Source organism: Diospyros lotus, chromosome 2 (genome assembly GCF_014633365.1).
Source record: "Diospyros lotus cultivar Yz01 chromosome 2, ASM1463336v1, whole genome shotgun sequence".
NCBI classification, from domain to species: Eukaryota; Viridiplantae; Streptophyta; class Magnoliopsida; order Ericales; family Ebenaceae; genus Diospyros; species Diospyros lotus.
Window position 1 is genome coordinate 44,222,568 of NC_068339.1, and position 14,794 is coordinate 44,237,361.

General features: G+C 35.8%; 1 protein-coding gene across 2 annotated transcripts; it reads left to right on the forward strand.

Moving 5' to 3' along the window:
- Nucleotides 1–3,346: 3,346 nt before the first annotated feature.
- LOC127795590 (uncharacterized) lies at nucleotides 3,347–14,778 on the forward strand. 2 transcript variants are annotated; one of them, XM_052327370.1, is made up of 11 exons: nucleotides 3,347–3,535; nucleotides 4,227–4,281; nucleotides 4,392–4,459; nucleotides 4,716–4,749; nucleotides 5,080–5,149; nucleotides 5,556–5,613; nucleotides 6,662–6,790; nucleotides 13,048–13,139; nucleotides 13,847–13,928; nucleotides 14,137–14,215; nucleotides 14,358–14,778. In XM_052327370.1, the coding sequence occupies exons 2-11, from the start codon at nucleotides 4,236–4,238 to the stop codon at nucleotides 14,414–14,416; spliced, it is 717 nt and encodes a 238-aa protein (XP_052183330.1). In that variant the 5' UTR covers nucleotides 3,347–3,535; nucleotides 4,227–4,235; the 3' UTR covers nucleotides 14,417–14,778. The 2 variants fall into 2 exon arrangements, with proteins under 2 accessions (XP_052183330.1, XP_052183329.1); XM_052327369.1 differs by having other exon boundaries at nucleotides 3,349–3,535; nucleotides 4,216–4,281.
- Nucleotides 14,779–14,794: the final 16 nt, after the last annotated feature.

Here is a 14,794-nt window from a genome sequence, read left to right on the forward strand (position 1 = left end):
GTTTGATTAGGGACGACAGGTAGCATACTAAGATTTGAGATTTTAACATTTGTCCCACATGCATGACTTCTGGCCCCACCTCCTGCCTGATCGGCTAATTCAATTTTAGGGCTTAATTTCAATTGTGGGTCGACTTGCTTAGGGTTTTGTTATATAATATATATATATACATATATATATAAGATTTTGACCCCAATTAAATTAACTATGGTTGAGTCTCAAATTTTAGGACAAAATGTTCATGTGCTCGGAATTGGTTCTGTTTTAATAGGTATATAAATGAAATAAAAATCGATGAATTGTGATTTTGTATTTTAAATGTATTTTTATTTGTAATAATTTATCATTAATAATTATTTATCATCATTAATAACTAATTATCTATTCTCGATTACCATTTCCGTTCTCTCGTATGCTTTCGCTTATTCATATTTGTCATTGTCTTTTATTGCTCACTCACAACGACAATAAATTAATTTAAAATAATAATTATCTAGGGGTTTAGAAAATTTTGATTTTTTATTTGGTTTTTGTCTTAACTAAAAATCAAATATAGATTAATTAATGAATTATAATTATATAATATATAAATATAATACTAATAATATACTACAATAGCAATTTCCAAATCCAACAAACCCTAACCTAATTGTGACTTGACCCTTAGTACATGTCATCGCCATTAATTTTCATCTTTGTTCTTTTCACGTTGTCTATTTCTATCATTAGTCATCGTTATTTAATTGCGTCTCCTTTATTACTAGTCTATCGTCATCACAATCACATCTCATGAGTTAATGAATATAATACTAATAATATATATATGCATAATTTTAATTAAGTTAAGCAAACTCTAATTATGATAAATTTAATAAATAATACAATTTAAAAAGTAAAAACACACACAAAATATAAAAAATTGTCTTAGTTGACCACTAGATCTAGTTGCTAGTTAACGTCAAACAATCAATGATGGATAATTTTAGAAACTAACCTTAAGAAAAATAAAGAGAGGGATGACAATGGGAAATAAAATACCACAAAATATTTAAATTTTCACACTTTGTAAAGGTTCATGAAATCACGATGTAGTGAAAATTGGGTTTGGGACTTTGATTTTGGTTATTCAATTTGGATTAAATTCGCTTTGAGATTTTAAATTTGATTTTAATTATTCACACATTAACCATAATTTTCATCAATCTATTATTTGTTATCTTTTATTTATAATTATTTGTTGCCACGCCATTGTTGTTGCACTAAAATCAAGCCCATATCATTGATTGTGAAAACCTTACAATCCAATATTGAAACTCATATATTTCCACACCACTTGTCTTTATTCTCAATGATGCAAATTTATCTATCATCATGAACCTCATTTATTGATGGTTCTCGAAATAAAGAGAAATATAGATAGATTAAATAAAAATAAAAATAGAAGTAACATTTGTGAATATGAATGATGAAAAATAAGATGTAACAATACCAAATTTTTATTGATGACTATTTATGTCGATGATAATTTAGACCCAGCGCATTGGGTTTCAGCAACCCATTCACATAAATTAATGATGATTTGGAACAATTATTTTTTGTCTCCATCTTATTATCGTTTTTTATTTAGTTTTCAATTATTAATTAGGAAGAGATTAATAACAAACTAAATTAATTTTATAGCCGTTTGAATAAAATCCAATAAATAAGGTGTTTGAGAAAAAAAATATAAATCACATAGGTCTCCATAGCTATTTATAAACCACAGGAGTCACTATGCAAAGCCCTTACAGTATAGATTGAGTGGTTGGATGAGTAATATATTAGTGTCAATTAAGTGGATTTGCGAGTTATATTCCCATCCTGTACAAGGGTTAAAGGACCAACTTATGATTTATTTCATATGATGTAATCGATGACATAAGTAACAGGGCCGTACAATGATAATCATCCCAAAAGTCACTATGCAAATGATCTAAAAATTATAAAATAAATACAATTAAAAAATATGTTATATTAGCAGAGTAAACTCAATAATTTAACCCATACCTTACTCAATATTAATTTGATAATAAAATTAAATGATTAATAATATTTAATCATCATTTGTAATCCAAATTAGTTTTAATAATGTCAACATTAATATAAGAGGATATTAATTATTTTGCCAAATGAATCACTATTTGAGCAACTAAAGAGGATTAAATATCATTGTAAAATATATTATTATATCATAACACATATTGAAATTAAACGAAATTACATACATCTATTTATCTTAAGAAATTACAAAATCCTCATGCATTATTAAAAATTAAGGTAAAATGATGATTTTATCTTTGAAATTTTCCATCACTTATCTCATAGTCTTTCTTATTGATCTTTTTTATGTCATTATGAGCAAAATAAATAAAATAAAAAGATAATATATTAGCGACAATCACATTGCTAGGATTTTATCATTAAAAAAACAAGGAAAAAGTTTTCAGGTGGAGTGGGATCTCAAAAAAATTAGGCTTAGGTTATTCAGATTTCATCAAGGAGTATGAGTTTCGTCAAAGATAAATGTTGTCCATTGCTATGCTATTTGATGAAAATTTATTACCGTGAAATTATAAAACTTGCATCAAATAAGGGAAACGCTTGAAACATTTGACTTGAGTTGTGTTATCTATGAAGAAAACTTGTGATAAATTCAAGCGTACTTATAAATGATTTTATATGCGTAAAAACCCTTGTTTAATCTCAAAATCAAGTCTTATCTCGTAGGTTACTCAAACAAAAATGAGAGATAGATATAATAAAAAAATGAAAACAAGAAAATGATATATTTTTTTAAAAAAGTAAGAAATGAAAAATTAAAAGAAAATGCATAAATAAAAAAATACAAAGATATTTTTGTAAATCTAAATTTTAATATAAAAAATTATTCAATATAAAAATAAATACAAATTTTACAATTCGTCAGAACAAAGTTTAGAAACAAATTATGGGAAAAAATTTAAAATTTTGAGAAATTTCATATAAAAAATTCCAATCTTTAACCTATTTGTGAATGAAAATGTGTTTTTAAATTGAAAAACGTGTTTTTGATATATTTTTAATATTATAAAATGATCTTAAAATAATTTTAAAATTTAAAAAATGACATAAAAATGTTTTTTTTGGGGTGTTTACCGACATTTCTATAAAAAAAAAAACCAAAACTATAATCCAAAGCGTTTATTGCATCATAGGTTGTCTCCATAATTTCACCTAATCTCCGAGAGAGTTTAAATTTCAACGGATGTGATGTCCCTGATTGAGCTACACAGACCCCACTAATATCACGCTCGCACCTTAACTTCTCTGCGAATTGAAACACTTAAAGCAAAACAAAGGGTGACGTTGAGGTGTTTCGATTGGGCGCCTAGGTCTTCCATCGCGGCTTGAACAACGTTCCTGCAACTCCTCTCGAGATCAATATATCTGTACACACACACACACACGCACGCATATAATATCAGGGAGAGGGAAGGAAATCAAGACGCCATGACTGGTAATTCCTCTGAAAGAGTTACTTTTCCAGTATGTTTAGACACTTATTCTTGATGGAATGTAAGTATTAAGTATTCGGACGTTTATTTTGATGGTTTGATGACGATGATTGAAGGATTGATAATATTTTGCGAGTTCGGTTGGCTACTATTTTGGAATAGCGTATTGATTGGTGGTTTTCTTTGTATGTACTGATGGGTGTTTATCTTTGTGAACTTCGTGGATATTTTGTAATGAATTTTGATGGGTTTGATTCCCAGACGTTTGGGGATGTTTAAGGACTATAATTGTGGTGTTTGTGTGTTAAGAATGTGAGGAAAGATAGAAGTTATATCATCATGATTGACTGAATGGAGTCTTTGCCGGAATGTGGATTTCAATTGCCTTTAACTTCTGTTGGTTCTCTTGACTAAGATTTCCAAGAAAAGAAAGATATTTATTGAAAGGAGAAATCGAGCATGCCAGCTGATTCTTTACCTCTACTGTCCAGCAACTTCTGAGAAATTATGGACTATGGTTATTCAAGATACACTTTATCATTGCCGAGTTTGGATAGTTCATTTTGTTCTTTAGTTGTGCGCTTGTGTTGGATAAGCTCTTGAAATCTGATGCTTTTATGGATTGTTTGTACAGCCTTTTTTCTTTTTGTAATTTTTCATCCATACTAAACATTTCTGACAGACTATACGCAGGAGCAAGATATGGAAATTGAAGCCCTGGAAGCCATACTTATGGATGATTTTAAAGGTTTCTAATCCACTTTTCCTTTGTAACGTGTTATCGAGGACCTAAATTCCTTCAATTTTGTTCTCCATAATAGATAAGCTGATATGTTTTCTTTTCTTTTGTAATGCCAGAAATTCACTCTAGTGAAAGTGGCTTAAACACTTCTAATCGTTGCTTCCAAATTACACTATCTCCACAGGTACATACTGCCATTGGTGCCATTTGCTTCTATGTATATTCCCACATTTCTTTCTTCATCTAGTTGAAGCTATGCCATTCACATAACCAAATAAGAGCCACCAATATGAGTTGGAAATCATCGCTTGTGGTTTTGGGATGTCTATGTTAGAGAGGAATTCTTATGTATGATTTGACAAATTCAAGAAGTCATACCAACTGTTGCTTCATCTGACTTCACATTGCCTTTAGTTTCTAAACGTATTGTTTTTTAACAGGATGATGATGCAGATGAAGTGTCAGCAGCTCCAGGTCTGTTATTGTTATTATTATTATTATTTTTATTTATTTTTTATTTTTTACAATACCTTGCAGGGTGTCTCCTCTATTGCACTTCCCTTTGACCCTTTCCCCTCTCAGTAACCCAATCCTATCCCATTCACCCCCCCCCCCCCCCCCCCCCCCCCCCCCAACACCAATGAAAAGTGAAAAAAGACAAAGAAGGGTTGCATGTGTGTTTCTTTATGCACATTCACGTGTTGGCTATCCTCTTTTGCTCTTTCGGAGCCTTGTTTCCTGGTTTCCTTCTTCAGGGTATTTGAACCCCTTTCAAATTAAGCTGTTGCCAAACTTTTGTTGCAGTTCGCTTGGCTTTGATTTTCTCACACACTGAGAAATATCCAGATGAACCACCACTTCTGAATGTAAAAAGGTTGGTGAATACTTCTTTAAAACATATTCTATAATTGATATTTTTTCTATTCTACTGTTCTGTCAATGCCTTTAGTTTTCTCTTTTATACTACTCCAATCTGGGATCAACTTGATCAACAAATTATGAACATTAGAATTCTACAAATGGTTGTCATAGCCTTTGCAACTACTTTTCAAATGGTGATTGAGAAGCATCCAACATTTACTCTTCTTGTATACTTATTGTCTCTTTGATTCTTGTGAATTCTATAATGTCGAGCTTTTGTATTTCAAACTGTCATGTCTTCCTGCACTGTCTATTTCCTTAGAAAACTTGTGAGAACTAGGACCTTCTGTTCATGATGGTGTCTTAAGCCTTGGTTTACCATGTGCTATCCCTAACCTATTGCTGTGGTACATTTTCAGTTTAAAAGGAATACAAGCAGCAGATCTTAAGGTTCTGAAAGAAAAGTTAGAACAAGAGGTAGTTTCTGAAGCCATTTGTCTTAGATTGCAGTTATTTGTTTTTTTTTTTTAAAAAATTCAGATATATAGTTGGAGGCACATTTCACTTTCAATTTTAGTTCAATGGCATGGAATTATTGATAATAATTCTTGTTGAAATGGCTTACATTAGGATGGAAATACAAGAGGGGGGAGGGAGGGAGATGAATTTTATATAAAGAAATACTATAGAGTTGGAAATACAAATGGGGACGCTATTAATCGCTTCAAATCATAACTGCTTAAATGGCGTGTAGAGATTGAAGTGATAAAGTAGTGTATCGTGAAATAGAATCAAATGTCATTAATCCGGCTTTTTGTGTGGTCATACATGCTCTATAATATTTTATGACTTTTCTCTTCTGGCTAAATACTTTCTTAAAACATGAATGTGGTGCTTGTAATTCATTAATATTAAATAATTAAACTTAATTTATCTCTTAGATCTATTTCATGTTTATATTACAATGTGGCTATCTGTGATGATAAAATCCCATTAAAATTGAAAGGAAAATTCTATAGGACAACTATAAGACCAGTTTTGTTGTATGACTCAGAATGTTGGGCAGTCAAATACCAACATGAGCAAAAGATGAGTGTAGCGGAGATGAGGATGTTAAGATGGATGTGCGGCTATACAAGAAAAGATAAAATTAGAAATGAAGTTATTCGTAATAAGATAGGAGTAGTGCCAATAGAGGAGAAGATGAGAGAGACTAGACTAAGATGGTTTGGTCATGTGAGAAGGAGACTAAGAGACGCTCCTGTGAGGAGAGTTGATGAAATGGAACAATTAATCAAAAAAAGAGGTAGAGGCAGATCTAAGAAGACTTTGAGGGAGACATTAAAGTTTGATATGAAGTGTATGGATCTCAATGAAGATATGACAAAAGATAGAAATACATGGAAGTCTAGAATTCATGTAGCCGACCCTACATAGTGGGATAAAGGCTGAATATGTTGTTGTTGTGGCTATCTGTTTTCTGAAATTTGTCATCCAAATTTTGATCCATAATTGTTTTTTACAGGCATCTGAAAACCTTGGTATGGCAATGGTCTATACTCTAGTTACGTCTGCTAAGGACTGGCTATGTGACAGATTTGCTCAAGATGATAATGATGAGAATGCTGTTGATGTAGAGGCAGAAACAAATGATGTATGGCTGCATCATGCCCTATGTTTCCTACTAATTGGTATATGCTTTCTGAGTTCAAAATGTGTATGCTACTATAATGCACAGTACTTGATTTGATATACTCTGTAACCTCCTCAGGAGTTATCAGCAAAAGTTAAACTTCTTATCCCCTCTTTCTCTATCTAGCTAATATAGAGCTATGTTTGATGACCATATGAATTAACTAAAAAGATTTTTTTTCCCCCTTTTTCAATTAAAAAATTGTTGTCAAGTGTTGAGAATCCCAGGCAATGGGTTTAAGACTTGATAATGTTGTTGCTGTGGTAGAGTTAAGAATCAAGTTTGAGGAAATTGGGGAAGTAGTTCCTTGGTTCACGGGAAGGTAAAACACTGAGAGTTGAGACTAACATCAACAGAAGTTCTCATCCATGCCTGGAAGTCCCTTTCTCTTTCTTCAGCATCAATGCTTATATTATTTTCTGTCACCAGTGCTAAATGAGTTGCAGGATTATAAGAATGAAACAGTTACTATTTATATAATATTTTAGCACATATCTTGTCCATTCTTACATCTAACAGTTAGCGAAGATAAAAATTGAACAAAAAAGTTTTCAAGATTGATTCATTTTCAGTTGGATGGACAGCCAAATTGGATTTGAGTATACAGGAAGAAACAAAGAAACTTAGATTTGAGTATACAAGTTAGATGGAGAGCCACTGAGGACATGGTTATCAAAATCCTACTAGTGAGATGGATCCTATTTAGGGTTTGTGAAGTAGTTGGATCATAGGATCAGATCAAGGATCATAAGATCCTACTAGAAGAGTCACAGAAATTTAATAATTTTATGTAATTTGATAAATTCATCAGCAGTATTAAACATAAACCTCAATTGTGATTCTGTGAAACCTAGAATTAGTAAACCCATGACAAGTAAAAGGAACCATATAATGCTACATCAGATGCATTTAAATATAAAATAAGTTGAGATTTGAGAAATGCTGGAATAACTGCAGCAGCAACAGAATTACTGCTGCTTCTCTTGCCCCGCATACTTGGATGTGATGTGATGAGAAAAGGAAGCAAACTGGTTATTAAAAGTTTCCAGAATTCTCTAGTCCTTCGAGGAGAGTCCTGGCCCTTTCTGGAAGGTTCTAAGGTGTCATGTACCTGCTGTTATGGGGATTGGGGGGTTATACTTTGATTGATTGTACCTAGATAGTAGCTTGGGCAGTTGTACCCATTTGAATTTGGCTGCCTTTTGGCGCCATTCTTGGTGGCTAGGATAAGTATATAACAACTGATCCAGCCATTTCAAGGTATCGAAGAATATTATTGAGACAATTCTGAAGTCTATCTCTCTCAAATTTCCCTCTCTTTTTCCCGGTTCTCCCTAATCTCTCTCTCTCTGTGGCTGCTCTTCCTGAATTCCTTCCCCATTTCTTCTGGTCTACCTCCCTAAATTCCTTCCAATTATCTCTTAAAACCTTAGGTACATGACAATTGGCATCAGAGCCAATGCTCCTTGGTTGTAATTCCTGCAAATCGTAACAGTTAACTCTGAGATCTCAGCAACATATCTAGGACAGGTGGATTCCGACGATTCTTTGCGGAATCAGTTGAGCAGTGATTTCTGGAGATTCCAGTGAATTCAAGAATTTCGATGATTTTAATTGGCCTCAGCGTTGATAGGCAGCGCTAGCAGCGTTACCAATCTGATCCTGAAGGTAACAACGACCGATTAAAATCGAGAGAGGGCAAGCAAGATCTCGGTTCGTATTGAAGGCGGCTTTCGATTGTAATTTCAGGCATTGTTGCAGTCGATCAAGGAAGGTGAAGCCGATTCAAGAGGTGGTTTCAAAGAATTGACTCTTTAACCCTAAGTGATTGCTGTTCGATCTTCAGGAGAACTGATCAGAGTGGTTCCTCAGCTGGCAATTCCACCAACGATCTAAATTATGATGGCGGATGACACCATGATGAAATAGATGGAGGCACAATTGCAGTAAGTGTTGGCGACGATGTTGGAGATACAGATCCGTATTGGATCCATAGAGGGATCTATCAAATCGGTGGTGGAGAAGAAATTGGATAGTGCAATTGATCGGTTGCATGAGGAAATCAGCAATCAGATGCAGCAGTTCATGGTGATGTCTTGAATTTCCTCCTAGGGAATGAACTGATCCAATCCTTCCAGGATTCGGACCATATCCTAGGACAGCTGGTTCCGTGGAATTGGAGGTGGAACCTACTATGTTTGGAGAGAATTTAGAGGAGAGAGTTGTTGGAAGGCGGCAAGGAACACCAGCTACACAAAATCAACCGTGTTTTCCTGTGCTGAAGCTAGACATTCTGATGTTCGAAGGCCAGAGCCATAGGTGATGGGTGAGAAGGTGTGAGAGATTGTTTACCTTGTACAATGTTCTAGAGCAACAAAGGGTCTCATTGGCCTTTGCTTACCTCAATGATGTAGGAGATGCTTGGTTCCAGGGTTAGAGATGGATGCCAAGGGGCAGAGTTTGTGGAAGATTTGTGTGAAAGGTTCGGAGACCGAAGTACGATGGATGTTATCGAAAAATTTAACAAATTAAGGCAAGAAGATTTAGTATAGGCCTATCAACTGAAATTCGAGGAGTTGAAATCCCTAATGTTGAACCTCAACCCACATTTCACTGAAGCCTACTTCATCTCAAGCTTCATCAGTGGCTTGAGTGAAGAATTAAGGCCAACAGTGAAAATGTTGCAGCCAAGAACCGTCAAACAGGCATCAGAGAGTGCTAGGCTGCAAGAACTTACAATAGAAGCCTTAATGAGAAAGAACATAATCCTGTATGAAGGAATTGAGTTGGGGGAAGCATAGGTGTCCTTGGTTACTAGAAATTTCAATGGAGCCAATAAGGGAAAACTCTTACAAAACCTTCCCAAGACCCATCCCTGTCCTATCAACAGAATATGACAAAAGCTGATATTACAGAACAAAGGAGGCAGATGGGACTTTGCTTCAAATGTGGAGAAAAATATTCTCCTGGACGTCGCTATAACAGGCAGCTGTTACATTTGGAAGGCAGAAATGAAGAGGTAACAGAGGAAATGGAAGCCACGGATGAGGGAGGAGGAGGACTTTCATTACATGCCTTAAAGGGGTGTCCCTCAAACAAAATCATCAAAGTGGAGGGTCAGGTAAGGGATAAAAAGTTAAGGATATTAATTGATAGTGGCAACACACAGTTTCCTCAATGAGAAAATTGCCAAGGACTTGGGTTGTGAGTTGCTGAAAACGTTTCCTTTGTTGTCACTTGGCAAATGGAAGCAAGGTGTATGGTAAATCCAAGTGTGTTGACTTCAGCTGGGAAATGCAAGGGGAAGATATATCACTGAATTACGGCTATTAAAGTTAGATGGATGTGACATTGTGTTAGGAGTGGATTGGATGCAAACATTCAGTCTAATAATATTTGACTTCAACAAATTGGAGGTTCCCTTTGAGAAGGGTCCAAAGGGAGGAAATAAGGTAACTCTCACTGGCAGCTTGGAGATGGGAACCTGCAAATTGATTTCTGGAAGGAATTTACGGAGAATTTTCTAGATTCCCCCATGCAAGCTGTGGAAGAGAAGAAATAGACGAGGCTGGAAATTGGAAGGCTGGAAATCTACTCCTACAGGAGGTCATTGTATTTCTTGAGGATAAGAAACTTTTTTTTTGGGGGGGGGGGGGGGAATTGTCATGTACCTACTGTTATGGGGGTTATACTTTGTATTGGCAGTTATGGTTGCGATTGATTGTACCTAGATAGTAGCTTGGGCAGTTGTACCCATTTGAATTTGGCAGCCTTTTGGTGCCATTCTCGGTGGCTAGGATAAGTATATAACAACTAATCCAGCCATTTCAAAGTATCAAAGAATATTATCGAGACAATTCTGAATTCTATCTCTCTCAAATTTCCCTCTCTTTCTCCCGGTTCTCCCTAATCTCTCTCTCTCTCTGTCACTGTTCTTGAATTCCTTCCCCATTTCTTCTGATCTACCTCCCTCAATTCCTTGCAATTATCTCTTAAAATCCTAGGTTAAACCCTCCCTAGGTACATGACGTAAGGGTCATCTGGATTCTTCTAATTCCTCCCAAGTTCTGGAACATTCTTGTGTAAATAATATTAGATATTGTCTTTATAATATACTAGAATTCACTCATTACCTTTGGGTGTAATAAATTTCCATCATAAGGTGGAGAGGTTATATAAAGTGGAGGCCTTGTTTGGCCAACCCATCCTGGGAAGTTTGAATATCCTAAGAGATCCTAGAGAGCTTCTCTCACTAGCTTGTACTTTTCTCTAGTAATATAAGAGACTCCTATTCAGTCAAAGCTCCTCGTCTTGTGTGCATTGCCCCTGAGAGGGTTTGAAGGTTGACTTAGCATCACAAAGGGGGTGGCTTCTGTTAAGTGCCAGTTGCAGAACACTTGGGAGGGCCAAGTTTGTGACATGCTGGTCTCCACAGAGGAAAATTACTGCAGGCAGTGACCAGCACAAAGGGGGTGACTTCTGTTAATTTGGGGTAGCATGGCTTTGGAAATTTTTGAACTTCACAATGTTATATATGGGAGAGTTTAACATTTTCTTTTTGGCTAAATTCCACGCCTCACCCCTGAGGCTTAGTGAAAAAGGCATCGACCACCCCCTCTATTTTTGGAAATAACAGACTTCCCTCATCTTTATTGACCATGCAACATCTTCCCTGACTGTTAAAACTTCTTAAAATGACCAGAACACCCTCAGATTTCTCTCCCCAATCTCTCTCTCTCATTGCCGGAAAGTCTCTCTCCTCTCTTACCTCATCTCACCACTGAACAGCCATGCCCCCCTCCCCCCCCCCACCTTTGTACTCACTGGAATCAAAACCCAGACGAGGAAGCAGGGTGGCATGGCATTGGAAATTTTTGAACTTCATAATGTTATACGTGGGAGAGTTTAACCTTTTCTTGTTGGGTAAATTCCACAAGGCACCGCTGAGATTTAGTGAAAAAGGCATTGACCACCCCTCTATTTTTGGAAATAACAGACTTTCCCTTGTCTTTATTGACCATGCAACACTTTTCCCGCACTGTTATATCACCACCATTAAACTTCTTAAAATGACCAAAATACCCTCACATCTCTCTCCCTCTCTGTGTGTGTGTGTATATATATATATATATATATATCACTGCCAGAACTTCTCTCTACCTCACCTCATCATCGGAAAGCCATGTCTGCCCCTCTCTCACCTTCGAACTTGCTGTGTTTTAATCAAAGCCCAGACAAGGAAGCAATTCAATAGGTTCTCCCACAAAAATATTGATTATGTTGCAATCAAATCTATATACAGAAACCCAAAACCTCAGTGATGGTGAGCAAAAATGATCTCTAAATTTGTATATTCATGTCTGGAAAGAGCTGATTTTTTTATGGGTTCGATTTAGGATATGCAGGGATTAAGTAGAGACTACGTGGGGGTGAACATAGGCACAGATGTAACAAATTTGCTGTCGCCAGCTAATTTGTTGGTGTTTCGTAAGGCGCCAAAATCAGCCATGTCAGGGTCTACAATGGCGATGCCAACAATCTCAAGGCCTTGGCCAAAATCGACAATATCGGTCATCATCAGTGTTCCACTGCCATCTGTTTATTCATTATTTATTTCTTAAAACACACTCCCCCCACTCTCCTCTCCCACATTCTGAAGCCACCACTAGGTTTGGCCATAGCCGCAATGTTCGAAACCAGTGCTGGGTTTTGTATAAAGTTAAATGATATAACCTATAAATCATATAATTGTAAGCGCTGACTCATATAGTTAGAAAGGAATATTAGCCAATTGAGTTTATGGTTGCAAAGATTGTGTATTACAAATTAGCAGCTCCTAGATCAATTATGTGTTTTGCTTGGAGACTTTCTAAAATATCTCATGGGGATCTGAAAGATAATATGGATGGGAAGGCCCATGTGTTATATTATAAGATCAAAGTAATAGAATGACAATCTTACCAGTGTTCACAGCTTAAGTTTTATTTGAACTATCTGTTAAAATATAGGCTTTTATTATCACCTGATTCCTGACAAAGAGTTCAAAGGAGTTGCATCTTGATTTTTTTGTGCTTTATGCACTCTCCTGTTATACATGGTTGTGTTAACGTTCTCTTGGCATGTTTCTTTTTTTCATACACTTTCACTATCATTAGACTGATTCCAAATACCTTCTTCTATTTTTCTGATTGGATGTTGCTTCATATTTTTTATTTCAGATTATTGTACCCCACGGAGAACCAGTTACTGTCGATACATTTCTTGCATGGAGAGAGAGGTTTGAAGCAGAGTTAGCACTAGAAAGAGCAAAGTAAGTTTGTAGCTAGCACCTTTTTCTTCTCGTTTTTCCAGTTTGGAAGCCAAAATAAGGGGAGCCATGACAGACACAGAAAGCAGAACTAATGTTGCCATTTTTGGGGTAAAAGATATAGTTTATTTGTGAAAAGTTTTCAACCTTCATAGTTCGTACAACTGGAAATTAAGCTTGGAAAGATTTTACTCCAATCCATTTCCACCCTTAAACTAAACCTTCTCTTCAGCTTTCAGAGTTTTGGGATTAATCCTTGTTCCAATGTTTGCTTCAATACCTTTCCAAATATGTGTGGATCCTATATTTTCTCTATATCATTGTTAAAAGAAGGGCGATCCTCATTTTCTTTTCCTTTTCTTTGGAATGAGATTAGGACATTGGATTGGCTGGTTCCGCAAGCGGCTAATATTTGATATTGTCTACAGTGCGCAGCACAGTATAGAAGAATACCAGGCTGTCAGCGTGAAACCAAAAAAAAAAAAAAAAAGCAGAAAAGGAGTGACTCATTTTTATGCACTTCTATTTAAATGAATAACTCATATATTTGAAGTCATAAATAGAAAATAATTTAGATTAGCATCCAATTTCAAACCTGATGTTCTTCCTTATTTTGTCTATGCATTTTTCACACTACAAGTCACATAATACTTCTCGATATTTTTGGACTCAGTTTCATCTCCATGACAAGTGGATGTGCCAACTTTCAGGTTAATGCCCGAGTCGGCACTTGCACCCAAGGAAAAGAAGCTCACAGGCAGACAATGGTTCGAGAGTGGAAGAGCATCTATGGTATTTATTTTTTTGAACAGTTTCTTCAGGCTCTACTTTAATACATGAAAAAGACAAAAGAAGAAGAAATCTACATTTGCTACATTTGGCTGTCTGTTTTGCGCAAACCTATCATGAACAAAAGCATGCATATATAAGTGCCATTTCATTACGGACTTATGGCACACGCACTTCTTGTAATCAAGGTGTGTTTCTCTCTTTTCTGCAGAAAGGTTCAGCTCCAATTACTGAAGCATCTGATGAGGAACAGGAGGAAGACATTGATCTTGATGATGAGGACTTTGAAGGTGATTATACTTCTTCCCATTTAAGCCATAAATCTCCATTTCTATATGATTCGAGTCTTGCACTGGGGTATCCCGTGCATGCACGTGATGTTTAAACCTCATAGGAAAGAAACAAAAACACTCATCTTTGGGGTGATGGCAGATGACGAAGACGACATGTTGGAGCACTATTTGGCTGAGAAATCAGATTCGTCCCGTTGAAACGAGTGTGCAACATTACCGGCCACACCCGTGACAAGATGTCACACCCGTGACAAGATGTTTGTGACCATCTCAGCGCTTTCTTCGCATGCTCATTCTGGAATGGAGAGACAGAGAGAAGTTGCATGCATTTTTCTTTGAAGAAGCCACGACAACTTTGAGGTTATAAGATGTATTTTTAGTACAAGGCATGAGATCTGGTTTGAGCATTTGATGATAATAATAGTATCTTTGAAAAATGGTCCTGGATTGTAAGAGAGATCCTCTGCTTGAAATGTAGTCCTATATGTTTTGTTGACTCATTCACCATCAAAAGGAAGGCCCAGTATTTATGAAAGTCTATCTCGTCATGCTATTAGTGATATGTTGTTCCGTTGT